General features: G+C 37.4%; 1 protein-coding gene across 1 annotated transcript in view; it reads left to right on the top strand.

Annotated features, from left to right (window-relative positions):
* The window catches only part of ankrd13b (ankyrin repeat domain 13B), a 63,713-nt gene that overhangs the window by 36,356 nt on the left and 13,128 nt on the right, over window positions 1-14,229 (top strand). Inside the window, exons 5-10 of the mRNA XM_020923973.2 lie at window positions 2,810-2,953; window positions 4,959-5,199; window positions 7,994-8,060; window positions 10,112-10,193; window positions 10,791-10,855; window positions 12,641-12,771. Coding sequence (XP_020779632.2) covers window positions 2,810-2,953; window positions 4,959-5,199; window positions 7,994-8,060; window positions 10,112-10,193; window positions 10,791-10,855; window positions 12,641-12,771 — 730 coding nt within the window. The remainder of the gene's footprint in view (window positions 1-2,809; window positions 2,954-4,958; window positions 5,200-7,993; window positions 8,061-10,111; window positions 10,194-10,790; window positions 10,856-12,640; window positions 12,772-14,229) is intronic.

Below are 14,229 nucleotides of genomic sequence, written 5' to 3'. Positions count from 1 at the left end.
GTCAATGCCAGGAGTGATATTATCCAAATTATTCTAGAGAAGGTGTATAGAGTTTAAAAACACAGTGGAGCACTTCCTGTATTATCACATGACATCGCAAGTGTTTTATGTTTGAAAAAAGAACTAACACGTTGGCGTCCCTTCATGAAAGGCAATTGTGGCTACAGTAGTAGTAGCCACTGAGTGTTGAGTGAATGAATTATGAACTGTAAAGCGCTTTGGGTATCTTGAAAGGCTCTATATAAATGCAGTGATTCATTCAAAAGATTTAATTAATTCATTAATTAGAGTGGAGATCAGTGAGGATCTGACCTGGAGCCTAAACACCATCAGCATTATAAAGCGTGCCCAGCAGAGACTGTTTTTTCTACGAACACTTTGCCAGAATGGGCTCTCCCAGAAGCTGCTTACAAACTTCTACTGATGCACCATCGAAAGTGTTCTGACGTACTGCTGTACATCATGGTACAGAGCCTGCACAGCTGCTGAAATGAGGGACCTGCAGTGAGTGGTGAGAACAGCTGAAAAGGTGGTGGGCTCCTCACTCCCGAACCTGGACACCATCTACTCTTCACGTCTCCACACACGAGCCTCCAAGATTTTGCAGGACTCCACACACCCTGGGAACTGCCTCTTCCACACTCTCCCCTGAGGAAGGCTTCAAACTCCCCTCACACGCACAAACAGGCTGCACAACAGCTTCTACCCACGAGCAGTGGACGTGTTCCAGGGGCACAGGCGCAGATAAAAGACCTGAAGGGACTCAGTGCAATAATCTATTTATTTTATTTATTAAATGTTTTTTTATTGGTATGGATGTGAGGATGTGTCTACATTTGTTCACTTTTACTGCTACAGATCTGCTCTGTCGAAGTTTCGTTGTATTTCATACAATGACAATAAATAAATCTAAATCTAATTAATAACCTAAATACACAGGCATGTGTGAATGAAACACAACAAAACTCCTGGTATGTTTGTGATGAGGAACATTATAACATAGATCAGAAAATAACACAATATGGGCCCTTTAAAAGTTCAATAGTTGATATCCCCACAGCATATAGCATTTTTACAACCAATAATAACAAAATATGCAGGCAAAAACAATGTGCATATCTCAGAAAGTATTTCAGCAACTAATGATTAATTTGTTTTTGTTTTATTTAGCCAGGAAGGTCCCATTAATAATCTCTTCCTCCAGGGGGTCTTAATAATACCATCAATAATACATGATGTCTTCACAAATAAATGCCACCTGCTTGTCTCCGTGGCAATGCATATGTTTAATGCCGTGAAACAATAACATACACGGAAACAAGCAAGTGCTGGACCCTCCACTAGAAAAGTTACACAGTGCACCTTTAAACGAATATGCTTTTGTTGTTTTGCAGTGTACATGTGCTTTAGCAGTTTTCCCCAAATCAGATTAAAAAGTCAGATAGCCGCTGTTTTGCCATTGTAAGGCCAGACTGGTCAATATTATGTGTCCCATGTGAGTGGAGCAGTGCCGTGGAAAGGAGCTAATATCGTTATGATCTGCCCCGGGGGATTGTGGGTCTTCCTGTTGTTCGTGGACACTGGTGATCTGCACTTCCTCCTCTGTCCTCTTTGGCTTTCAATGTTAAAGAGTTTGTCCACCGGAAGCCATCAAGAGCCCATGTTTAAAGTGGGCTAATTGTGTAGATTTCTGCTGACACATTAAGTCCTATGGGGCACTAACAAAATAATATCGCTGATGTGAAATTTCATAAAGCCATTTAGTGATAGTAAATTATACGAGTGTGTAGGAGTGGAGCCGTAAGCAGATCTCAAACCATTTTCAGTGAGGACTTATAGGCACCAAATATTCTGCATTTTCAATGAATAGACAAACAGACAGAGTTCCAATTAAGTACATGTCATGTCATTGTTATCATGGTTTTACAATCATTTAAAGTGCTCATATCACTCTGTTTTCTAATCTCTGTTATAATGTTGTTTCCTACTTCTACTACTACTACTACTACTACTACTACTACTACTACCACTACTACTACTAATAATAATAATAATAATATTGCTCCTGCTACTACTACTGCAACCCCTACTAGTACAACTACTATTATTACTAATACTGGTACTACTACTACTTTTACAACTACAACTACTACCACTACTACTATTGCTGCTGCTATGACTACTTTTACTACTACTGCAACCTCCAATAGTACTACTACTAGTATTACTAATACCACTACTACTTTTACTACTACAACTACTACCACAAATACTACTACTGCTGCCACTGCAATTATACTACTTTTACTACTCCTACAACAACTACTACTACTACCACTACTGCTACTACTGTTGCTGATGCTATTACTACTTTTAATACAACTGCAACCCCTACTAGTACTACTACTAGTATTACTAATACCACTACTACTACAACTACAACTACTACCACTACTACTACTACTACAACAACTACAACAACTACTACTACTACTACCACTACCACTACTATTACTACTACAACCTCAACTACTACTACCACTACTACTACTACTACTACTACTACTACTACAACTACTACTACCACTATTACTACTACCATTACTACTACTATTACCACTACTACAACTACTACAGCTACTTTTACTACTGCAACAACTACTACTTCTACTTTTACTACTAGCACTACTACCTATTACTACTTTTACCACTACCACCACCACCTTTACAACTACAACAACAACAACAACTACTACTACTTCTTCTTCTATTACATTAGCAGTACTGATGTACCCTGTTGTGCCCTTAGTGCCCCTGGTGTCTCGGATCTGCCCCAGCGATACATACAGGGTGTGGAAGAGCGGGCAGAGCCTGCGAGTGGACACCACCCTGACGGGCTTCGAGCAGATGACCTGGCAACGAGGCAACCGCAGCTTCATCTTCAGAGGACAAGGTCAGAAAGAAGACCACCTTAACAGAATACCACCTTAACCCCACTGTGTGAGAGACAGGAAAGAAAAAAGACACTGTGCGAATTGTGCATGGGACAATTTACTGAATGTCTCTCCTCACTCTTCACCCTCATTTTATGTTGTATACAGACAATTCAAAATTTGTTCAGTGATCAACCAAATACTTGAAACTTGTAAAATGGGTGTTCATTTTTTAACAATGTAATAAAATACGATAAGATTACTTTATTTTAGAGCTGCTCATTTCTAATTATATTCATTTATATTCTTGTAAAAGCATGTGGTTTGGAGCAGATTTTAGATTTTGGAGAAGAAATTTGATCATTTTTAAATCAAGTCCATTGTTTATGTTTAAAAAGTGAATATTGAAAGATATTTTATTTGTTTTAGCAGACTTAATAAAACGAAAGTAAAACATTGTCAAAAAGGGAAAACAGAATCTTTTTATTTTTTGTCATACCAGACCAATTTATTATATTATATTATGGTATTTATTCTTCCACAGGGGAAAATACGGAGAAAAAATACTTGATCACTGAAGTAACTCAATATAAGAAATTTGTTAGGGGAAATTAATAAAACCTTTTTGTTAGAAAATATTGAATTTGTACATGAGCCAACACATCACACAAACATGCTCACTAAAATAGCCCATTGCTTTGGAAATTTACCCTTTGCATTCATGTGATTTGAAAAGAAAACTAAAGCTCAAGGTTAATCAACACTAACTTAACTTGCAGACTTGTGATCAAAGTGTGCGTGGCATCTATAAAAAGAATAATTTGTTATTTAAGGAGGCTTTATTGTAGATATTTGATTTTCCATTTTCTTTCTATTACGGCGGTGGTCTTTTCTGTTTTGGTTGATTGGCTTTGCCTCCTCTGCACTCGTGTCACAGTCTGTCAGCTGCTCCCTGTTCACCCACCTCTGTGTATTTTTATCCCACCTCCTTTCTCCACTTTACAGCACAATACCCCTCCTCTCTGCTCTCTGCTCTAGGTCACAGAAAACTCCTGTCAGGGGGGTCTAGGATGGTTAAGAAGAATTGGTTTAGATTTGATTTTACAATTTTGAATTAATTTTACTTATTTTTTTTTTAGAGTTAGTTGCATTTAAGATCAATGTACATTATTCATTATTATTAAAAAATATATAACAAGATACCAATGACACTCCATAAACTGACCTGCAATCTTAATGCTGACGTGCCATAATTGTCAAAGTTTATCTTTTTAATCAAGTTAGGCAAAAATGTCATGCAGAAAAGTCACATCTTAAGCTATTTTCTGATCTATGTTATAATGTTGTTTCCTTATCACAAACATACCTGGAGTTGTGTTTTGTTTTATTCACACGTTTGACACACAAACCCTGCACATTTAGGCTGAGTTGTTCTTTCAAACAGAAAACAACACTGGAATTCCCAATCTCTGAAATTAAGTCAAATGGCAGCTGTTAACTTGAAAACTACCGCTTCATGACATCACAAAGTGGGACAGAGCATTTTGAGCTTTGTGGATATAGACAGACTAGTAATAAAAGGTTAAAAGGTTACTCAAACATGTGTGAATGAAACAAAACACAACTCCAGGTATGTTTTTGAGGAGGTCACAATATTCTAACATGGCTTAAAGCTCACAAGTGGTATAGTTTACTGTTCTGTCCAAATATTTTTAGAAAAAGACAGACAAATCAACAAGCATCATTAAGTTTAAGGTTGCTAGGTCAGGTGTATTGTGAACTGTCTGATGTCTAAATATTTATATTCTAATTACCATCTTTACTGAATGTGTAAAAAATGTATCTGCTGCCCTTTTCTAATTAGATAAAATTATAAAAAGAATTATAAACTTCAGCACAATTGTTCAACTAGGGATTTTTTTTTTCCTTTTTGTTACATTTAAGTGAATTGTGTAGTCATACTTTAGGACTTTCTTAACTGAAGTCAAGTTTGTGTACTGACCTTCTCTCTCTATTGTCCCTCAGACTCGAGTGCAGAGGTGATGGAGGTGGACCATGACAGACAGCTGGTGTTTTGTGAGACTCTGTGCGTTTCGTCCTTGGGCTCTGTCCCTGTGAGGCAAGGCGGTAATGGCGCCTGCTGTGGGACAGGGGGCGCTCTGGGGCTCCTCGGGGCCGCTCTGCCCAGTGACGAGCAGGTCGCGGCCAGACTGTCTGCTCCTGTTGTCACCACTCAACTGGACACGCGCAACATCGCCTTCGAGAGGTCAGGACCCCATCACCGCGGATTAAGTCTGGCTGTAATGAGTGGCCTAACCCCAAAATAGGACTGTTGCCATAGCAATTGGAAATTCACCACAATATATGCGTGTTTTGAATGATGAAAAGTCCTCAAAATGGGGCCTATAAATAAAAGCTAAAACGGCAGTAGTAGTAGCTGTTGTTGTTGTTGTTGTATTAGCAGTAGTAGTAGTAGTTGTAGTAGTAGTAGTAGTAGTAGTAGTAGTAATAGTGGTGGTGGTAGTAGTGGTAGTAGCTGTTGTTGTTGTACAAGTAGTAGTAGTAGTGGTGGTAGTAGTAGTAGCAGTTGTTGTATGAGTAGTAGTAGTTGCAGTAGTTATAGTAGTTGTTGTAGTAGTGGTGGTAATAGTAGTAGTGGTAGTAGTAGTAGTAGTAGTAGTAGTAGTAGTAGTGGTAGTGGCAGTAGTAGTAGTTGTTGTTGTACAAGTAGTTGTAGTAGTGGTAGTAGTAGTAGTAGTAGTTGTGGTAGTAGTAGTAGTGGTGGTAATAGTAGTAGTAGTAGTAATAGTAGTAGTAGTAGTAGCAGCAGCAGTAGTAGTAGTAGTAGTAGTAATGGAGGTGGTGGCAGTAGTTGTGGTAGTAGTAATAATGGTGGTAGTTGTAGTGGTTGTAGTAGTAGTAGTAGTAGCAGTAGTTGCGGTAGTAGTAATAATGGTGGTAGTTGTGATGGTTGTAGTAGTAGTGGTAGTAGTAGTAGCAGTACTTTTGAATGTATATGCTGCGATATTAATCAAAACTGAACTGAACTGAAAGAAAATGGGTGGAAGAAAATGGATGGATGAATTGAAATCAATTCGAATGGTTGCAATTAGCAAATTGTAAAGACTGTCATTTTTAAAATCATTTTTAAGCACTATAATTTACTCCACAAACAACACAATATCCAATTTTATTCTGCATAAAAAATATTAATTCTCTATTAGTAGACCTGTACAAAAATATGTTCTGAAACGTGATTCTTATATTCAGTTTTTTTGTCAATTCTTTGGGACACACTTAAAATGTGAACAGAATCCTATCAAAACATAAATCATAAACTGAAATGTAGTACTTGTCAGAAAAAATGCACTTAAATATTTCCCCAAAACATTCAACTCTAATGAAGGCTTTGTTTAATCAGTATGGCATCTTTAAATCTCCATTGGTTTAACATTAAGTGAAATATCTCTGGTATGAACTCTATAAACAAGAAGAAATAGACATCTATATAGACACAGACAGAGACAGATCGGAGCCCTGAGATGCAGGATGGGAAAGAATGCTTACACGCCCATATATGGAGGCTGAGGTGTGCATCTTCCTGCCTGATATGTGTCACCTGAACCTTGCCTGGCTCAGCATCCTGTCGGCATGACGATAATATATTTATGAAGTTTCATGGACCACGCACAGAGAGCTGGGGAAGTACCTCCATCAGTCATACAGGAGCTCCACTGTGCTACCAAAAATATTAATAGATACAAAAAATCAAGTCACTGTTTCAAAATATTGATCCAGTTTTGCAAGATATCACAATTGTTTGAGACACCTTTGTACAGTAAACTTGTTAATAAACAGAAATGCATCTTGGGAAGGTACTGTAGGTCATGTGACAGCGCAAGTTACTAATTGGTTCTTTGTTCTTGCACTTCATTCAGAGTCAATTATTTTTAAAGTCTAATGAGATATTGATACCTTGCAGTGACATCACATTAGGAAACAAAGACAAAAGTTTTAAAGAAGAAAATACTTAACGGATTTAATTTTCAGGAGCCTGTGATCAGTATGAACATTCATGGTCCTGCTTATTTGAGAGGGAAACCAAAAATCAAACTCAACTCCCCTTTTGTAGTTCCGAGTAAGTCAGTTCTTTCTGGTCAGATGTATTACAACAAATCTCAAATTAAATCTAACTTGAGCAACAGAGCTTCTGACAGAGAAGTGCTTTCAGTTAGCTTCACTCTCCATTGAATGTTGATGACACCAGCTGCAAAGTATCAACAGAAACAGACAGAGCAAATACAAGGTGTCTTGCTCAAGGATTATTTTCTCATTGTAATGTAATATTAGCCAGGCTGGCACCACCTAGTGCCTCCGCTCAATTTGATTTCTCTCCAGCAACTAGGTCAGGAATCGGAATACATAGACAGTTCATAAAAATCCCGAAAGTGCAAGTTTGGCACCAGCCAATCAGCGAAGAGCTATGCATTCTGTGTTGGCAACGATTCCCGAGATTGAGGATTTAAAGTCGGAATAAAGAGAATGTTTGCTGAATTTTATCAAGGGGAAAGGCGTTATTGTCCTTCTTCCTACGGGATTTGGGAAAAGCTTAATATACCAGTTAGCCCCGTTAGTGACGCATTACATACTGAATAGCAGCAATTGGTTAAATGAAAAAAAGTATCCACCTACCGTCGAGCGAACAAATTCTAAAATTGCACTTCTACGAAGTGAAACCGGCTGATGAATCAGGCTAATGTAATATAACACTAAACTAAAATTGTTCCTTGAAGATCTTGGTCAGTAGTGAGTTTATAATAAATGATTCTAACCTCTAAATCAAACGTATTATTTGTTAAATGTTGAATTTTATACATTCATTGCATAGTATATGAGCACGTTTTTAATTATAATGTTGACGCTTGAAGAATTTATTGTAGCTAAGAGTAAGACGATGCTGTGACTATCTGAAGCAAATACTATGAACTTGATTAATTTATACTTTGCTGCGGAATTTCCCAGAAGTGTTTTTGACGTGATCTGTTTTGATGTTTTTCCAGGAATAAGTCGGGAATTCTGGGCTGGAGGAGTGAGAAGACGGAAATGGTGAACGGATACGAAGCCAAGGTAAAGTCACTGTTAACAAGACGCACTATATCTGCTCTGTGTCTGGTTTTTCATATTTTTAGTCAGGCCTCTTCTTTTTGAGATTTGTCCAGAATCACAGTTATTTTAAGCTTCTGAGGACATGTTAAAATGTGATGAATTTATGCCCCAGATAATTTCAAAAGGCTTAAGAACCTAGAAAAATAATTACAGTAGTAGAAGTATTTCATATTACGCTGTTTTCTGATCTATGTTATAATGTTGTTGCCTTATTGCAAACATACCTGGAGTTGTGTTTTGTTTCATTCACACAATTTTAACGCTGTCTGCATCTGATTAGAGCATTTTTATCATTCACACCTGGAAATAATGCGCTGTTAGCATGCTAGTTGTTGTTTGCTTTACTATGACATCAAACCTTCACTCTGAAAGCTCTCCAAAAACTTATAAAGTCATTGCAGTAAATAATTAGGAAGTGAGGAATATTTTTTGACCGCTGCAAACAGTTTAAAATGAACTAGTTTTGTTTTTTATATTTTTAAAACAAAACAAATCAAGTACACCACCTTAAGTAATATATAAGCCCCATCCACACTAGTACGTATTTGAGTTGTTTTCGTTGCAAATGCAGTGTTCATCCACACTAATACGATAGAAAACAGCTCCAGAGACAGAATGATCTGGTGCTTCCACGAATTCATCTGAGTACGAATCTGGTCCGGTTTTGTGTGGACGCTTGAAAATGCTGATGCGCTGATACGCTGATGTAGGTCTATGCACTGTGAAGTAATTCACCGCCAAAACACTAAGAGGCTAGAATATATGTTCATTCATATATATCGTCTATGCGTATGACCTGCAGACATATTATCTCTGAATAGTTTAATATAAACCACAGAAGCACAGAACAGACTCACCATCAGCAGAACACCCCTCTGTCACAGAAAGAACACATATATTCTACTGAGTCGTATCCTTTAGTCCGACAGAAGCTGAACCGTATCAGCGCACAATAACGAGCTGTTTTTTGAGCTCTCAGTTTATGCAAATTAGCCATGTGGTTTTAAGTTTCCTTTCTGTAAAATGTAAACAAATATGCCAAAAGCTGTGTGGACGCAAATTGTTTACGATACAGTGAAAAGGTGATTCATTTCAGTGTAAACGTAACCATAGACAGCACTTCAGACAGAACAGTGCCTACAGTTAGTACACACTCAAGTATCAATAGTAGTAATAACCGTAATTAGCTTTACTGTACAACTGAGCTATAACAATAATGAAAAAATACTACATACAGGAATAATATACAGCATTTTAAAGTTCTTGCAATTGCATGAGAGTAAATACATAGGCCTGGATATTAGTACTTTTTGCAGTACCCTTTCTGCCTGTGTCGCACGCCGTTATCGCTGACCCTGGTTGTTTTCCTGACCTCTTGAAAGGCTAAAAGTGAAGTGTCAGCTCCATCTGTCAGCATAGTTTAAAACGGCTCAGACAAATCCTACTGTAAAATAACACTGTCTGAAATACAGCTATTTTCTGCTCTACGGGAGAGTCGAAAAACACAACGCTCCTTTTAGGACACTTTGAAGCGCCTCTGTTTGTTCTAATACGGGGCTCCTCTGAATGTTTGATGAGAGATTTCCTGTACTGTAGCTTAGTGAGGATCTCCCATGGTGCTGTGCTGTAGAAGGAATCATAAGAAATGTAGATGAATAACGATCTCTGCCTCCCTTTTGGTGTTATAAAAGAGATTGATGACATAGTGGTATAGCCAGTTTTCCCCAGCACTGCAAACATGTACAAAAGACTCTCTTCAGGGACCAGGACTACCCTATAAAAGAAATCAGGAAAGCTTTGTTATAACCATTTTTATTCAAGTAGGTCTGGGAAATATGACCCCTCATGTGAATTGTGGATTTTGTTTTCATTTTGTCTTATTAAAAATCCATTTTCAGTATTAGTATCCTAAACTTAAACAATACAGACTTTTAATAGCTGTCATTTAATATGACATAAAGTCATATTTGTTAGTATCATTCATGATAAATGCACTTCTTCTTTTGTTTAAGGTGTACGCAGCGTCCAATGTGGAGCTGATCACCAGAACCAGGACGGATCATTTGACGGATCAAAATAAAAACAAACCCAAAGGTAGGGCTCAGAATCAGTACACAGTTATTGATGTCACTGGCTGCGGCTAACTTTAGGATTGACATGAAAACCACAAAATCTGATGCGAGTAAAAGCATGATCAGAAAGAAGTCATATGATTTTGTTGTTTACATGTCATTAAATGTCCAGAAATATGACAATAATGAGATTTGGAGATTTGGAGTGTGCATGTAGCTGCTGCCACTGGGATGTTATACAGCATATACACAAGTAACTTCATTGTCTTTTTAAGGTAACTAAATAAGTTCAATTCAGCTGGGAAAAAAAAAAAAACACAGGGTTGGTTCAACAGAAAAATCATCTTGTTTGACACCATCAAATACTCTGACCCCTTGTGGTGAGACTGGATTACTACATGTGCTTGTTCTTAAAAAAAAAGATTTTATGGTGTATTTTAAACATGCTTTTTTCAGATCAGATGGGCTGCTGTAGTTGATCTCACAATGCAGGGTGATCATAAAACATAAAGAAGGTTTACCTGACAGTTTAATCAAAACTCAAATTAAAAATAATCAGAAACACAGCAAAGGTTATATGAATAAAGCTTCAATTATTGTATGTTTGAATTATTTGTAGGTGGGAGGACTCCACTGCAGAACTTCCTGGGCATTGCTGAACAACACATGGGCCCCAACAATGGAGTGAGTACACACTTTCTGAACTAACCAAATTTTTTATGATTTTTATGTAACATTTCTAGTAAAAGGTGCACTATCTGCTTGTCTTCATGGAGATGTTATTGCTTTGCCTTGAATGTTCCACAGTACAGTATTAAGTTTATTTATCTCCAAGGAGACAAGCTCCAGGCCAAGCTGCAGGTCAAAACTGTGGAGAAGCGAGCCTGTTAACACTAAAAAGGTAAGGTATTTTTCCAGCAATAAAAATACCTGTATTTGAATAAATGCTATATAGATACTACATACTAGTAAGTGTAATGCCATACTGTGGAACATTCCAGGCAAAGCAATAACATCTTCATGGAGACAAGAAAGTGTTGGACCAAATAAGTTACACTGTGGAGCTTTAAAGACTCTATATTACACTAAATTGATTCTTGTTAGTTTTTAGGCATGTCAGAATGTTTTTACCTCATCAAAAACAAACTGGGGAGTGTTTTGTTCCATTCACCTACATTTGAGTAACCCTTTATTATTAGCTCAAAATGCTCTGTGCCAACTTGTGATGTCATGTAGTGGTAGTTTTCCAGTTAACAGCTCATTTTACCTTTAATTCTGTAGAGTTTGGCCATTCCAGGGTTGAAATTATCCAAATGATTCTAGTGAAGTTGTGTGAAGGTTAAAAACACAGTGCAGCATTTCCTGTATTACCCCATGACATCACACGGTGGAACAGAGTATTTCCTGTTTGAGAGAAGAACTCTAAATAAGCAGGGTGTGAATGAAACAAAACACAAATCCAGGTATGTTTTTGATGAGGAAACATTATAACAACTTGACTGTGTTGGTGTTTATACTGCTTGTCTGTTTTGTAAAAAGGTGTGTGGATTTTTATTTACATTTTTATTTCATTGGTAAAACTTTAAATAGTGTCTGTGATGAGCTGTTTTTGCCCCACTGTATGACATTTGTTTATCTTGAGTTTTGACGCTTGTTGAATTCTTTCAGTTCTTCCAGTATTTTGTATTTTATATATTGATTTTACATTTCTATATAGGGTTGAAAGTCTTAAAACCACACAGTCTCTATGCGTTGTGTGCATTTCTCTATCCGTACTAAACCTCCGCAGAGCTGCTGACTAAAGGAAATGGGTCTTATGGCATTTTGCAGTTCTCTGGAGCAGTGGGAAAGGTCAGAGCAGAGCTGTCTAGACCTCAACATCTGAGTCTGAAATAAAAACAAAACACTCTGCAGATTTTAAGATACACACAGAAAAATAGTAAACAGAAGCTTTGAAAAGAGAGGACATGTTATAAAACTAGGTACAGGTACATTTTAGCCTGGGTTTGCACACATTAGCAAACACTGCCAAAAAAGTTTTATGATAATCTGAAAACTCAAGAAAAAACACAAAATGGATTTTAATAACACTTTCTCAGGAGCCCGTGATCAATATGAGTGTTCATGGTCCTGTTTAGATGTTTGATTTTCAACAAAAACATTAAGAGAGTGAGAGAATTGTTTAACAATACAAATTATTTCACCTGTTGTTGTTCCAACTAAGTCAGCTTTTTCTGAAATTGTGTAGAAGCAAAGCTCAAATTAAAGTCTAACTCTGGTCACAGACAGAGTAGTGCTTTCAGTTTGCTTTACACCCCCAGGGAATGTTGACATAAGTATCAATAGAGTGCAGTATTGCTAACTAATTGCTATCCACTTCTACATGATCTAGAAGCCTTTACACTGGCCATATATGACTTGTTTAAATGTGTCTGTCCAATGTTTATATATTCATATTTCTTTTGACAGGCCTTGGTGACGCAGATGTCGTGTCCTGCTGTCACAAATCCATCTGCGCTCACAGCAGAGGAGTACTTCAACCCATCCCAAACCCAGAAGGACATCGGACACCCGTGTCAGCTCACCACCAAGACCCAAAGGTGACTAAAAAACTGACACTCCACCAGAAAAGTTACATAGTGCACCTTTAGAAAGGAAAGAAATTACTTAGAGAATGGTCCCAGTAATTAAAAAAGAAGTAGAAATGATTCATTAACAGCAATGTTAAATACTAAAGTTAAATTTAATAGTGCTGTTTGGTTGAATGTAACTTCTACCCAGGAGTCTGAGACCTTCCTGCTGTGAGGTGAGAGCACTATCTGCTGCTAATTAGACAACTATTAAGGATTCTCTATTGTGGTTAAATAGAGGATAAATAAATACAAATAATACAAATAAATATGTGCCAGAATATACAGTATTACACTGTTTGACTTTCAGTATTAGTGCAGTATTTATAGCACACTCTTAATATACGGCATAACAGTGGGAAACCCTGTTCATTTCCCCTGTCAGTCTTTAGAGTGCAGCAGCTCCTGTCTAACTCACACTGACAGTGTGCAGCCCTGAGTCTGTGCTTCATTACAAGTGAAATTGTGAATCGATTGGTCTCAGTTTGGGTACGACTCGAGCAGATTTGTGGACTATTGTTGTTTACTCATGAAATCAATTTTCGCTGTCACCCATGACCATGAAATATAACAAATTCTCACATTTTATGTTGAGGCAAGAAAGTCCAATATTGAAATAATCAGCATTTTTCAGTGATGTTTTGTGGCTGGTAAACTATTGTCATTCAGATCAGAGAGAGTCCTTTTCGGTTTAAACCATAAACTGTGCAGTAATGAACAAAGTGAGTATGACCCATAACGTTCAGCTCCAGTCAAATGAAGCTTATGAGGCTAGAAGTTATAGGAGCAAATTTGGAACCAAGACCCATATTAGGAATAAGAGTTTATAAACAAATAAAAGCTAAATAAAAACACTTGAATCATGCAGAGGGAGTTAATACAAACATTTCAAGACCACAATGATGAGGCTCACTGCAGCAGTTACAGAGAGGGGGGGTGACAGTTTTTCAATGTAAAGTCAATTGGAGCCAGAATCGATCGAGCTAGAAGCGCCTCCATGCTCACTTCCTATTTGGAACACAGCTGCCAGTGAGTTAGCTATGTCCATTTATATATACAGTCTATGGCTTAAACCAAGCTGATTTCAGCACTGAAACTGGCAACCAAACTGAGAGAATAGTGTGAGGCTCATTCTGTTTTACAGTTTTATAAACTTGGCCATCATGTCCAATGTTTTTGTGATTAAGAATAAATCATTATTATAATTGTTGACAATAAAAGCTATATTTGATTTGATCATGTCCACCTTGTATCTGGGGCCCCAGTATGGTCATGTTTATTGAATTCAAAGTCTTATGCTGTCTCTTTTAAAGGTTGTATAGAGGATTTTTAAAGGGAAGAGAAATACTGTGACAGTCCTTTTTCAAATGTTGTGCATGCATGACACGACCTTCATCCTCCACAGCTCCCTCAGTAGAAACACCTCCT

This window comes from Boleophthalmus pectinirostris, unplaced genomic scaffold (assembly GCF_026225935.1).
Source record: "Boleophthalmus pectinirostris isolate CB_2022bp ecotype Guang Dong unplaced genomic scaffold, ASM2622593v1 HiC_scaffold_9, whole genome shotgun sequence".
Lineage (NCBI taxonomy): Eukaryota > Metazoa > Chordata > Actinopteri > Gobiiformes > Gobiidae > Boleophthalmus > Boleophthalmus pectinirostris.
Note: the sequence above shows the minus strand (reverse complement) of the source record. Positions and strands in the feature narration are given on the sequence as shown.